Raw genomic sequence first — 13,820 nt, forward strand, 5'->3', positions numbered from 1 at the left:
AGGAAAAACAAAGTGTTTCTGCCCAGGGAACTACACAAAAAAATTGTGGAACATACTGGTGAGCTGACAGGGGAACAGGCAGGCACAGCATCACGAAGAACTACTATGACAACAGGAAAACTAAAAGGGTGTCAACTGTGCCCTACAAGAAAGGACAGAAAAACCAAACATAGTACTATCAGTATACGTGATACTTGTGTATAGAGGATGATGTTTTCATATGTGAAGACTGCCTTCGATGTGACAGCTGAAGCAAAGGTTATTTCTGTGGTAGGCCTTTTTTGTATTTACATTATAGTTCACATAGGTTTGTGGGGGTTTTGTTTGTTTTGTTTTGTTTTTGAGACAGGGTCTCACTATGTAGTTGAGACTGACGTGGAACTCATTTTGTAGCCCAGGCTGGTCTCGAACTCAGAGCAATGCTCCTGCCTGAGCCTCCCAAGTGCTGGGATTACAGGCATGCGCCACCATGCCCAGCTTAGTTCATGTAGGTTTTTATTTCTGATGTTAAATCTTTTAGGTTTTGTAAGCAAGTAAACTGCTGATGTGAAAATGTTGATGTCTTACTACTCATTACATACTTGATATTTTATTGATATCTTATTTTCCTGCTTAGTGCGTGTTGTACAATATAGCAGGAAGTTCTTGACAGAACAGGAAGAAAGGTGACAAGAATGGCATGCCATATAGGCAGGGAGAGTTAAATGAATGTGCTGTCAGTGTGAGATGTGTGCATGGAATATGCATTTGTCATGTGTGCGGACTGCCTTGGGTGTGACAGCTGACGCAAAGATTATTTTTGTTGTAGAATTCTATTGTTATTTTCATTATAGTTCATAGAGGATTTATTTCTGATGCTGTCTTTTAGGTTTTGTATGCAGATATACAGCTGATGTGAAAATGTTAGTGTTTATTCTAAATGCACAATACTTATTAAGAATTTAATACTTTATTTTATGTTCCTGTGTAATATACTGTGTAATATAATAATCTCCTGACAAAACAGCAAGGGAAGCAAGATGTAAAGTATATCCTACAAAAAGGCCAGGAAAGCAAAATACATGTGCTGTCCATGTAAGCAATATGTATGTGTGGAACATGCTGTTGTCATTTGTGAAGACTGCCTTAGGTGTGATAATTGAAGTAAAGTTTTTTTTTTGTAGCGTTCTATTGGTAGTTTCATTGTAGTTCATATAAGAATTCATTTCTCTGTTCTTTTTTAGTCAGTTGTGGAAAATTTTGTTGGTTTTTTTATAAACACTATACAAATTTAATACTTTATTTTTATAATTTTTTGTGTTAAGCACTCAATGTGTAATATAATAAAACTCAAAATTAAAATTATTAATTCATCATTATAAATATTCCAAAGAATAAACATGGGGATATGTGCCTTTATGATACAATTAGTGTTATGCCCCGTAATAGCCATCATGGACTACTGAGACATTTGAGTAAAATGAAATATGGTTACCTATTTTTTAATATATGACTCTACTATAGAGTCATAGTCATTTACTAATTTCTATTTTAATTAATTCATGTGTGTTAATACATGGCAAGGCAAAAAGTCAGACATGTGCCAAATTGCAGCTTTAACACAAAGGTAAAATTATGATCCTAAGTAATCCTTTTTGATGATAGATTATCTATTCCTTTAAAAATCACAAAGTTCATAGTCTGCCTATTAAACATTTTGCTCCAGGATATAAATTTTTTAATTTCCCTGTGAAAATATCAGTATAAAATGGCCCCAAAGCTTGCGCCTTTTGACCCTGGCCTCCACAACAAACACAAACGTGTGAACCACCACCCTCCCTTCCAAAATTACCATAGCTCTGTCATATGTATATTGTGCTATTCTTTCTTGAAAAAGAGGAGGGAAATTTTCTAATTTGGTTTAAATTTCTTTTGAGACCAAAATAAGATATACTGCTTGGGAATTACACTCTTCTGCAGTACCCTTCTTCCATAGACCTTCCTCCTCAAAATGTTTTGCACTTAGTCCACCAAGTATACACCCTTTCTGCAAGGTCACCCAAGGAACTGTGACTCTTCCTTCAAACATGCCCTACTCACAAAACCATTCTCTGCTGCCCTCCCAACCTCCCAAGTAAAGTTAATCTTTTCATCTGTTCCCATCTTTAATACCTCTCTGATAGCATTTGTCACATTGTATGGAATTATCTACCATATTTACAAATCTCCCAATCAAAATGAACTCCTTCAAAGCAGAGATTTTTTTATTCATTTGTTAATTTCCCAGTACCTCACGTATAATAGCTATTGTATAAAAGCTGTCATATTGGATTGAATCTGTGTAGAACTACTATTTCTCTGTAAGGTAAGTTAGGATAAGATCATGAAAAAGAGTACAAAATTTGGTATTGAGTAAATTTCAAGATTTTCTAGCCTTCCAGACAATGGTTTTGTTTTCAGATGTATACATTATAAATAAAACCACACAGGATCCTAAGGCTTCACAGAGGAAAATGTGTAGGGAAGTGTTTCAGTAAAACAAAGTCAAAGGAAGTAGAGGAAATTTTCAATCCTCTATTTTATGTTCTGCTAGAAGCCTTGGTCCTTCATAACCTCTAAGTACACATGTAGTTACCATGATGTATGTATTGGACAAGATTGAAACACAGAAAAGAAGTAATACGATATTTATGGAATAGAGAAATTATTTTAGAAATCAGACTGGGCTGGAGATTTAGCTCAGTGGTGCAACTGCCTGCCACACAAGCACAAGGTCCTGAGTTTGATCCCCAGTAACAACAACAAAAAAAATTAGACCTTGTACAATTTTGGGTGAAAATGGAGAAATGGGTCTAAATGTTGAATGGGAAAAAAATTACTGATTAGTCCTCCTGAAATTATGGTATGGATAGACACATCAAAGCTTGCAGGGCAATCTGGAAGTTAGGCACATCTAACTGCTGGAGTTGGGACCATGAAAGGATGGGAAGTGAGAAGAGATAGAAGTCAGGAGAATCCTGTCGCCTCATTGAATGCTTGGGATTGAGCTTGGGATCATTGGTGAGGAGGCTGGTAATTCTGGAACAAAACAGGAAAATACCAAGGGAAAACTGGAACTAGTGATATTTCTACACCTTAACATCATAATTTTCAGAAAGTCTTTGTAGCTACTTCACTTCCACCTTTAAATTCCACACAAATTTCTCGTTTGGCCAGTTCTACTCATGATCAGAAATGGGTTCTGGCAAATTTAATTCTTGTTCAGCCAGGTTAACACAGGATAAACCACAATATACGTCTAAATTTTATAAATTGAATTTAGTTTTCATTCTGAAAGCAGTGCTCATTTGAACAGGAAAAAGAGCTAAGAAATAGTATGATTTTTTTCCACAAAAATTCTTAGATATATCTAGTAATGAGCCTTAATAGTACACATTTCAAAAACAAAAATTGATTGTAAACGTTAAATACTGCAGAAAATGTTTGTTATTATATAACATTTCTTTGGCAATATACATTTCTTTGACCTAAGTTTGATGGTCAACAAAGAATCTAGCTATAGGTTTTTTGTGGGGTTTTTTTTTGTTTTGTTTTCTTTTGTTTTTTGGTACTGGGGATCGAACTCAGGACCTTTCGTTTTCAAGGCAGGCAGCAGCACCACTGACCTAAATCCCCACCTCAGGTATAGGTTTTAAAGCAGTCATCTTTTGAGATCTTCTGAAGAAAGATCCAAGCAGAAAAAGGAAGTAATATTTAGTTTTATTTTATTATAACTCATCCATCAGACCTGTGAGTCTCCTAAACACAAAGTAACTCAAGATCAAGTTCCTCTAAGAAAGATACCATGTTCTTAAGTGAAGTAAATTGGACACAGTTTAAATGCCACATTGTTTCTCTGGTATGAGAAAGTGAATGTGAAAATAAGAACTGAGATGTATAGTGGATGTTGGGAAATGGGAAGAAAGTGTTCATATGAGAACAAGGGAGCGGGGGAGGGATGAGAAAAGCAGTGAAAATAGAAGAAAAATGGAAACAAAGCTTTTGTACATAGGGGAAAGTGCTTGAGGGGGGAATGGGATTAAATAAAATAAAGTTTTGTTTTGTTTTGTTTTTTGAGACAGGGTCTCACTAAATAGTTGAGACTGACCTGGAACTCACTGTGTAGCCCAGGCTGGTCCTGAACTCACAGCAATCCTCCTGCTCAGCCTCTCAAGTGCTGGGATTACAGAAATAAAATTTATTTTTAAAAAAAGCAAAGCAAAATAAACCTTTAAATTTTGAGAAAAAAAAGTTGCAAATTTATCCAGAATTTAGAATAATTTGTATCCTGTTATCTTTTTATTTGGCTTAATTTTTTGTTGTTTTGTTTCATTTTGTTTTTTTAAGCAGGGTCTTGCTATGTAGTTAAGGCTGACCTTTGAACTTTCATGCCTCAGCCTCCCAAGAGCTGGGATTACAGGCTTGTGCCACCACACCCAGTTTAATTGGTTATATTACCCTACTTTTTAAAAAGTTTTTATTAAAGCAATAACATCTGAGTTAAAGTAGGAAAAGTAAGCTAATCTTGAGTGTAATTCAGTGAGTTTTCACATATCAGTGTAATGTCAAAACCGTATAACTTTTCCAGTGCCCTGATTGATTTTCCTTGGGCCCTTTGTACTTCCCAGGTAAATGCCTTATATATTTATATTTTTCATTACAATAAATGGTTCAATTTTTGGAACAGTGCTGGAGGGAATTGAATATTAACAATAAATTGAAAAGATTAAATAGTGTGCTCCATAACTGCTTTGAATTACATCTACTTTATGTCACTTTCTCTTTCTGCTTTTATCCTACAACAGGTAATCAGATCCTGTCCCTTGGGAGCCTCTCCAAAGATCAGATTTATCCAATGAAACTCAAGGGCATCTCCATCTGCTATTCAGCTCTTAAATCTGCCTTATGTGGAAATTATGTCAGCTTTGGCGTCTTCAAGTTGTATGGGGACAACCATTTTGACAATGTACTCCAGGCCTTTGTCAAAATGCTGCTGTCAGTGTCCCACAGTGACTTGCTAGTAAGCAATCATATACCATGGAAGTCTTTGTGTGAAACATGAAGTAACACCACCACAGGCCTGCAGTTGTTATCATGAAGCCTAGGGATTAGAATATCACCAGAACATTTTATGTTTTAAGACAGCATACTTGATCTACCCTGCCAAACTTGGACAACTGTAGTAATATGTTTATATAATTAAATGTGCAGGTTAAAAAGCTGCAGCTACCACCTGTGACAAGTCGGTCATCCAGTATACTGCAGGTTTGCATATGCATATAGAAAAAAACAATTAGCAGTTTCAACTAATCACTCTCAAATATTCATTATTCAAAAGAAGTCCTGTTTTTCTTAGATACAGTACCAAACTGAAAGTTGAATCTGATGTGACTGTCTACTGTGTAGACTGACACTCAGTAGCCATTAAACTTGAATTAATGGCCTATTTCTCCATACCTTTATAACGAATGGATTAAAAGTGATCTCTGAATCTTTTTTTTTTTGGTACTGAGGATCAAACTCAGGACCTTGCACTTGCGATGCAGGTGGTGGCACCACTGGGCTAAATCCCCAGCCCTCTAAACTTTTTATCTGCTCTACCATGTACAGTGGACCCCTGATTTACAACTCAAATCAGTTTTCAAGGGCTGGTTGAAACTCAGATAGGTAGTAAGTCAAAAGAGCTGAGATCTGGGTATTTACCTGGGTACATGCTATAGATAACAAGAGGCAGATGAATGTTCCATTAACCTAATTAGCCCAAGTTGTTCGTATGTCAGGCCATTCATAACTTGAGAGTCAACTGTAGTTTCCACAATATCAGTAGTCTTGAAACTGAAACCTATCAGAAACACCTGAGGTGCTTTTTGGAAATTCAAATTTTCTGGCTCCTCCACTGGCTTCTATCATTAGACATTTTAAAAGTATCTCTGCCAGATTATATATAATAAACCAGTATATGCCCAACATGGTTACAGTAATTATTTGGGTAACCCAGCCAAATTTCAGATTAGTTCAGACTTTACTATTTTCTTTCACCTCAAAGTTAGTTGCCAAGTGTGACCTAGTGGGCCTTTGTTGGTCAGCCTGTATGAGAATGCTCCACAACTTCTAATGGACTAGGGTACCCTCTTCCTCCCCATTCTCAGCTAATCTTTACAGAGCCACACCTCAAGCTGAAGTTGATAACTGTCCTAATAATAGAATGTTTCTTTGCCTGTATGACAAAAATTTCAAGGTAGAAACTTGAGTCTAATCAGCTGCATGTTACAGCCACATCAATGAAGGGACTGTTTGCTACAGTTGAAGTTCACCAAGAAAACTAATGTCACTCTGTGAATTTTTCTTCCATCGTTAATAGTCAAGCAAACGTCCAATTCAGTAATTCTCAAAACTAAAGATACGTAACACTCTCTATTTAGCATATACATTTAAATTGCACAATTTAAGGCCTTTCTCCAGAACTTTTCATTTAATGAGTGTGGAATGGGGATCAGGAAATTGCATTTTTAACAAGCAGCCCAAATGATTCTTCACAAAATCTCACTTAAATGCTACTCCAAAATACCAAATAGTTTCTCTGGTGTGAAAAGCTAAAAGTGTAATAAAGTTCAAATTGTATAAAAAAATGCTGATCCACACAAGGGTTAAGTTAAAATAAAACTGAGGGATATCTTGCAAAGTGGGAAAGAAAAATGCTACTCCAGCTTATCACTAATGTTAAGTTTCATGCTTTGATATTGGTTTGGTTTGCATTTAAATTTTTTCAGGTATCTTTTTTATACCTTTATTTTTTGCCTATACAATATGGTGAATTTTAAGCCATTTACCAAGTAATGATCTAGTTAGATGGGTTGTCATTGTATAAATACATAAGACTGTGATGCCAAATCTTAATTCTGTTGCAAGTTTTTTAATAAAATGAAATAGTTATGTACCCACTCTTAAGCACTTTTCAGTGGTAATGGCATTCAAGTTCAGAAAAATAATTTAGTCTTCTAAATGGTGTACTGCAAAGATTTTACTTACATTTAGGCATCAGCAATGCAGGGTAAAATTGAAATAATGTACTAAGCTGCAGCTTCAAATTAAGGTTTCTAGAGATCAAGAGATTCTTACTAGAACACCTTTAAATGTTGAATTGGAATTGTCATTTGTTTATATACTTATTGACTGTATTTAAGTAAGTACAAGCTCCATTATTACAAATGTTCATTTCTACTGGATTATCATGTCTTTTTATTCATTGTGGCTTAACATTCAGTGTATTTCTGTATTGCAGCAATATCGGAAGTTGAGCCAGTCTTATTACCCACTCCTGGAATGTCTCACCCAAGACCACATGAGCTTCATTGCCAATTTAGAGCCTCCTGTGCTCCTCTATGTTCTCACCTCTATGTCAGAGGGACTCACAAGTCTTGGTAAGGATCATGGAGGACTTTGTTTCCATGGGAAAAACTTGACTGACTGTATCTGTTACTATATGTGTTTACTGAAACTGATCTGCAAAAGAGAAAGACACTATAAACCAAATGGAAAGATTATTTTATAACTGGTATTTGCAAGTCGGAAAATGCATTTATCATATATTGACAGTTATTTTTAACCAGCCTTATTGAAGTATAATTTATATACAATAAAATTCTCTAATTTTAAGGGAACAGTTTAGTGAGTCCGACAAATTTTACACAATGGTAAACCACCACAACCAATGTATAGAACACTTTGAATCCATAAAAAGCTCCCGTGTGGCACCTTTAGATCAATTTCTTCTCACTACCCTCAGCCCCAGGGAAACGCGGTCTCCGGTCTCTACTTTCTCTTTGCCTTTTCCAGAATTTCCTGTAAGAGTTGAAGTTGTTTGTGTCTGGTTTCTTTTATTGGACAAAATGCCTCTGAGATTTATCTATATTGTCTTACAAATCATTTACTTTGTTTCTTTCTGTTGCTGTTATTTCATTGTATGGATTACCACAATTTATTTATCCATTCTCCAGCTGGTTGACATTGGGTTTGTTTCCCTTATTTTACTATTTCAAATATGGCCACTATGAGCATTCATGTACAAGTCTTTACTTGATTTTGTTTTGTTGTTTTCCTTGAGTAAACACCTAGAAGTAGGGCTTCCAGGCTGCATGCTAAATTGTTTTGATTTTGGGTTTTTGGGGTTTGGGTTTGGGTTTTGTTTGCAACACTGGAATTGAACCCAGGGCCCCATGCACACTAGACAACTGATCCCATCCCTTTCATTTTTTGAGATAAGGTCTTCCTAAATTACCCAGAATGTCTTTACATTTATGATCCTTCTTGTTGCATCTCAAATAGCTGGGATTGCAGGTAATACGACCTCACCCAGTTGCTAAGTATATTTTTAATATTTTAAGAAATGAACATAGTCCCAAGGTAACTACACTATTTTGTTCCAGCACTGTAGGAGGGTTCCAGTTGCTCTCTGCCTTCACTAACACTTGTTATTAGTCTTTTTAACATTAGCAGTCCTGCTGGATGTGAAATGGAATCTTACTATGGTTTTAATTTGCATTTCACTAATGAATCCTTATTTGATGATTGAGTCGTGCTTATTTGCTATTCTCTTCTTGGTGAGGTATTCAAATCCTTTCTAATTATTTTAAACGGGTTTATTTTGTTGCTGAGTTGTAAAAGCTGTTACACATTCTGGATATACATCCCTTGTCAGGTGTATGTTTTGCAATTATGTTTCAGCCCTGTTACTTCTCTTTGTATTTTTCTAAGAGTATCCTCAGAAGAGCAAAATTTTTAATTTAGTTAATTGTTATGGTTTACATTTTGGGGGGATTCTGAGAAATCTTTGCTTAGCCCAAGGCCATGAAAATTTCATTCATGTTTTCTTCTAAAAGCTCTATAGCTTAACTCTAATGTTTCAGTCTATGGCTTATTTTAATTTTTATATATGGCATGAGGTAAAGGCTGAAATTCTTTAACATATGGATGTTCAATTTTTCTAATAACGTTTATTAAAAAATATCCTTTACCTATCTCATTACCTTATATCAGGACTCTATGTCCTAATTTTATAGCAGCTCTTAAAATATTGTAGTTCTTTAATGTAGTTTTTCTCTTTTAAAATTTATCTGGGCTATTCTGAGTCCTTTGCCTTTGTATAGAAATTTTAGAATCAACTCATCAATTTCTCTTGTTTAAAAAAAATGGGAATTTTGATTGAAACTACTCTGAATCTCTAGCTAAAATTATGGATAATGAACAGATAAAAATATTTAGTGTTCAATTCCCAAAAATTATGTCTCTGCTCATTTAGATATTCCTTAACCTTTCTCAACAGTGTCTTTGTAGTTTTGAATTTGAGTCTTGTACATACTTTCTTATGTTTATAAATAAATATTCCATAGGTTTATGCTATTGTAAATGGTGCTTTTAAATTTCCTGTATATTTATTTGGTACAGAATTGAATTTGATGCTTTTGTATATTGAATTCATACCCTGCAACCTTACTAAACTCATTAATTCTAATAGCTTTTAGTAGATTTCTTAAAATAATTCTATATAGATTTGGTGGTAGATACAGAAATTTTACCTTATTTGTTCCAATCTATATGCTTTTTTTTCTGCCCTGACTTCACACACTTGCTAGAACCTGGGGAAAAAAATTAGATAGAAGTGAGTGAGATAGGAAACATTTTTTTCTTACTGTAAGTGTTAGGGAAGAAGCAGTCAGAATAATGTTACATTTCTCATAGATGCTTTTTATTGTGTTGAAGAAATTTCCTTTAATTTTTATTTTTCTAAGAGTATTTTCATGAATGAGTATTGAACTGTATCTAATGCTTTTCCTGCATCAAATGACAGGATCATTTATTTTTTTTCCTTTTGGTTTGTTAATCCATTATGTTAATATTGATGATTATATTGAAGGAAGTTCCAAATATTAAACTAGCCTTGCATTCCACACTTGACTATGCTATCTGTATTACTGGATTCAATTTGCTAAAATTTTGATACAGATTTTTTTTATTTTTGTTCATGGTAGACACTGGCGTATTCTTCAACTCTTATATAGTTTTCTGTTCTTATAACTTTGCCATGTTTTATTATCAGTCTGTTGTCCTCATAAGATGATCTAAGAAATGTTTCCTCTTCTGTTTTCTCAAAAATTTTTGTATAATTGCTATTAGTTTTTACTTAAATATTTGACAGAACTCCCCAGTGAAATGGAACAATCAGGATAGAGTTTTACTCTAAAATTTCTTTAATGGATATACACCTATTCCAGTTATCTGTTAAATCTTAAGTTTATTTGGCTATTTGTCTTTAAAGAAATGTATCCTTTACATCTGAAGTTCCTATAACATTATTAATACAAAATTGTTCATAATTGTTATTCGGCTTTATTTATATAGGATCTGTAGGGAAGTTTCCTCTTTCATTTCTTATAGTGGCAATTTTCATCTTCTCTCTTTTTTTCTTTCCATTTTGGGGACTGAACTTAGGGGAGCCCTACCACAATTACTGAGCTATATCCCCAGATAAATTGTCCAGACTGAGCTCAAGTATGATCACCCTGCCTTCACCTCCCAGAGTGTTAGGATTACAATCATATGCCATGATCTTTTTGGGCTTTTGGGGTTTTTTTGTTTGTTTGTTTTCTTTTGTTTGGATTTGCTACAATCTGTATTTTTTTCCTCGTTGAGTTTATTGGTACATTTCAGGTATACAGCACAGTTGCATTCATCATTAGGATATTGTATCTTTACATGACAGATCTTGGTTCTTATTTTTTCCCCTTGTCCCTGCCCTCCCTTCACCCCTTCCTCCCCTCCCCATTTACAAAAATTTGATTTCCATTTTTTCATTTCTCCTATTTTTTTTCTTTCCCTTATTATTTCCCCTACCCTTCCCACTTTCCCTACACCTTTACCCTTTTCTTCCTATTTCACATTTTCAGTTATCTCATTGGGATCTTATGTACTATTATAGTTTGTTCACACCAGAGAAACAATTGAGTATTTACAATTGTTGACTTATTTATTTCACTTAGGAGTATATCCTCAACATGTATCCATTTTCCTATGAATGAATCTAATTTCTTATTCTTTATGACTGAGTAGTCCATTTTATAGAAAAAAACGCATCTTTATCCAGTTTCCAGCTGATGGGCAAATGGGCTGTTTCCAAGTTTTAGCTATTACAAACTGTGCCGCTATAAACCTAGGTGTGCATATATCACTGTTATATGATTCTTTTAATTCTTTTGGAAAGATATCCAGCAGAGGGATGGCTGGAAGATAAGTTAGGCAGAACTCTTGAAGACATTGGCATATGAAAACACTTTATGAACAAATCCTCAGTAGCACGGGAACCAGCAGAAAGAATCAACAACTGGGATCTCATCTTATTAGAACACTTCTGCACTGCAAAAGAAACCATCAACAGAATTAAGAGACAAGCTACAATGTGGGGAAAATTTTTTACCAGCTGCTCCTCAGACAAATGACTATTATCTAGAATATATAAAGAACTCAAAACAATCAGCCCCCCAAATATAAAGACCCGATTCAAAAATGGGCATCTGAAGTGAACAGACATTTCTTAGACAAAGAAGTAAAAGCAGCAAGAAAATATATGAAATAATGTTCCACATCACTGGTCATTCGAGAGATGCAGATGAAAACAACAGAGATTCCACCTCACCCCATAAAGAATGTCTGCTATTAAGAAATCAACCAATAACAAATTTTGGCAGGGTTGTGGGGAGAAAGAAACCCTTCTCCATTGTTGGTGGGAGTGCAGACTAGTGCAACCACTATGGAAATCAATATGAAGATACCCCAAGAGCTGGGACTAGAGGTTCCATTTTTTGGGTTTTTTATTTGTTTATTCTTCTTGATCATTCTGGCTGTCGTTTATCAGTTTTATTGCAAAGAACTGTTTTCAGTTTTCAGTGGTTTTTCTGTTTTTTATTTCGCTTATTTCAAGTATGATTTTTATGTCCTTCAGTTTATTTTGCTTTTTCTAGTTTTTCTTAGAAGTTTTAATTATTTAGGTCTTTCTTTTTTAACATACACATTTAATACTTTAAGCATTACAATAGCTATATCTCGTAAATTTAGATGTATATTGCTTCTATTTTCAGTCCAGTTCAAAAACATTTCCTGATTGCCTTCTTGATTTTTGTTTGTTTGTTTGTTGTTTGTTTTTGGTACCAGGGATGGAACTCAGGACCTTACGCTTGTGAGGTAGGCAGTGAAACCACTGAGCTAAGTACCCAGCCTGATTTTTTGACTAACAGGTTGTTACTGAAAATCATTTTGTTTAATTTCCAAATATTTGAAAATATTCCTGATACCTATTTATAATTGATTCTTGTTTTATTCCATTGTATCATAAATGTATTGAGTTATTTTTATGCTTTTTAAATTTATTCACTTTTCTATGATCCTCACTGTGGTAAATACAGACTTCAATATGTACACCATTGTTAGGAAGACTGTCTCATAAGTGTCAATCTAGTTAGTTGATACTGTTCAGATATTCTGTGTTATGTGGTTGGTTCATTAGTTGGTTGGTTGCTGTCTGCTTGTTCTGTGAATTAACAAGAGAAGTACTGACATCTCTAACTATAATTATAAATTTGTCCTGTATTTTCCTTTTAGTTTTAGCAGGTTTTGTATCAGTTATTTCAAAGCTCTGTTATTGGGAACATAAAATGGAGAATTGTTATAATCTTTATTGAACTTACCCTTTTATCATTATAAATGATCCTCTTTATCTCTAGTAATATTTGTTTCTCTGAAATTTTTGTCTAATACGTTCCCCAGCTCTTTTTATTAATCTTACCTCTTTTTCCATCCTTTACTTTGAAAAAGGTGTCCTTATACATAAAATTAATTACTTATATACAGCATATATTTTGTGTTGCTTCTGTAACAAATTACTAGAAGCTCGGTGCTTAATACAAAATATTAATTATCTTACAGTTTCATAGGTCACAAGTCCAAAAACATGGGTCTCACTGAGATAAAACTAGTGTGTGAGCAGGGCTGCATTTGATTCTAAAAGCTGTAGGAATAAATTCATTTTTTTCCTCTCCAACTTCTAAGAACCACCTGCCTTTCTTGGTTTGTGGCCCCTTTCTCCATCCTGGAAGGCAGCATAGTACCTCTCTGAGTACTCCTTTTTTCTTCTTCTTTTTTTTAATATTTATTTTGTTTTGTCCTAGTCCCCTGTCAAGCCCCGTCTCCTCCCTATATACAGAAGCTTTGCTTCCATTTTTCCCTTCTGTTTTTCTTCTTTTCTTCCTCCCTCCTCCCTTGTTCCCCTACCCATGTGAACACTTTCTTCCCATTACCCAACATCTGTTATACATTTCAGTTGTTATTTCCACTTTTGGTTTCTCACACCAGAGAAACAATCTGATACTTAAACATGTGTGTCTGATTTCTTTCACTTAGGAGTATGGTCTCAAGGTCCATCCATTTAGCTATGTCTGAAGTGCATCCTTTATGGCAGAGTAGTACTCAATTGTATTTTAAAAGAATACATCTTCTTTATCCAATCATCAGTTGATGGGCATCTGGACTGTTTCCAAGATTTTGCTATTACAAACTGTGCTGCTATAAACATGGATGTGCATATATTCACTGTAGTATGATGCTTTTATTTATTTCTGGAAGATACCAAGAAGTGGTATAGCTAGGTTGAGTGGAACCTCTAGTTTTATTTCTTTGAGGAATCTCCACACTGTTTTCCACAGTGGTTGTACCAGTCTATGCTCCCATCAACAATGAAGAAGGGTTCCTTTTTC

The 13,820-nt window shown here is 34.6% G+C and overlaps 1 protein-coding gene across 1 annotated transcript in view; it reads left to right on the plus strand.

Annotated features, from left to right (window-relative positions):
* Ranbp17 (RAN binding protein 17) overlaps positions 1-13,820 on the plus strand; it is a gene marked incomplete at its 5' end in the record, with an annotated part of 334,601 nt that overhangs the window by 283,152 nt on the left and 37,629 nt on the right. Inside the window, 2 exons of the mRNA XM_033761473.1 lie at positions 4,824-5,038; positions 7,301-7,439. Coding sequence (XP_033617364.1) covers positions 4,824-5,038; positions 7,301-7,439 — 354 coding nt within the window. The remainder of the gene's footprint in view (positions 1-4,823; positions 5,039-7,300; positions 7,440-13,820) is intronic.

This window comes from Fukomys damarensis, unplaced genomic scaffold, assembly GCF_012274545.1.
Source record: "Fukomys damarensis isolate Sample0158 unplaced genomic scaffold, DMR_v1.0_HiC HiC_scaffold_9, whole genome shotgun sequence".
In the NCBI taxonomy this organism is placed as follows: Eukaryota; Metazoa; Chordata; class Mammalia; order Rodentia; family Bathyergidae; genus Fukomys; species Fukomys damarensis.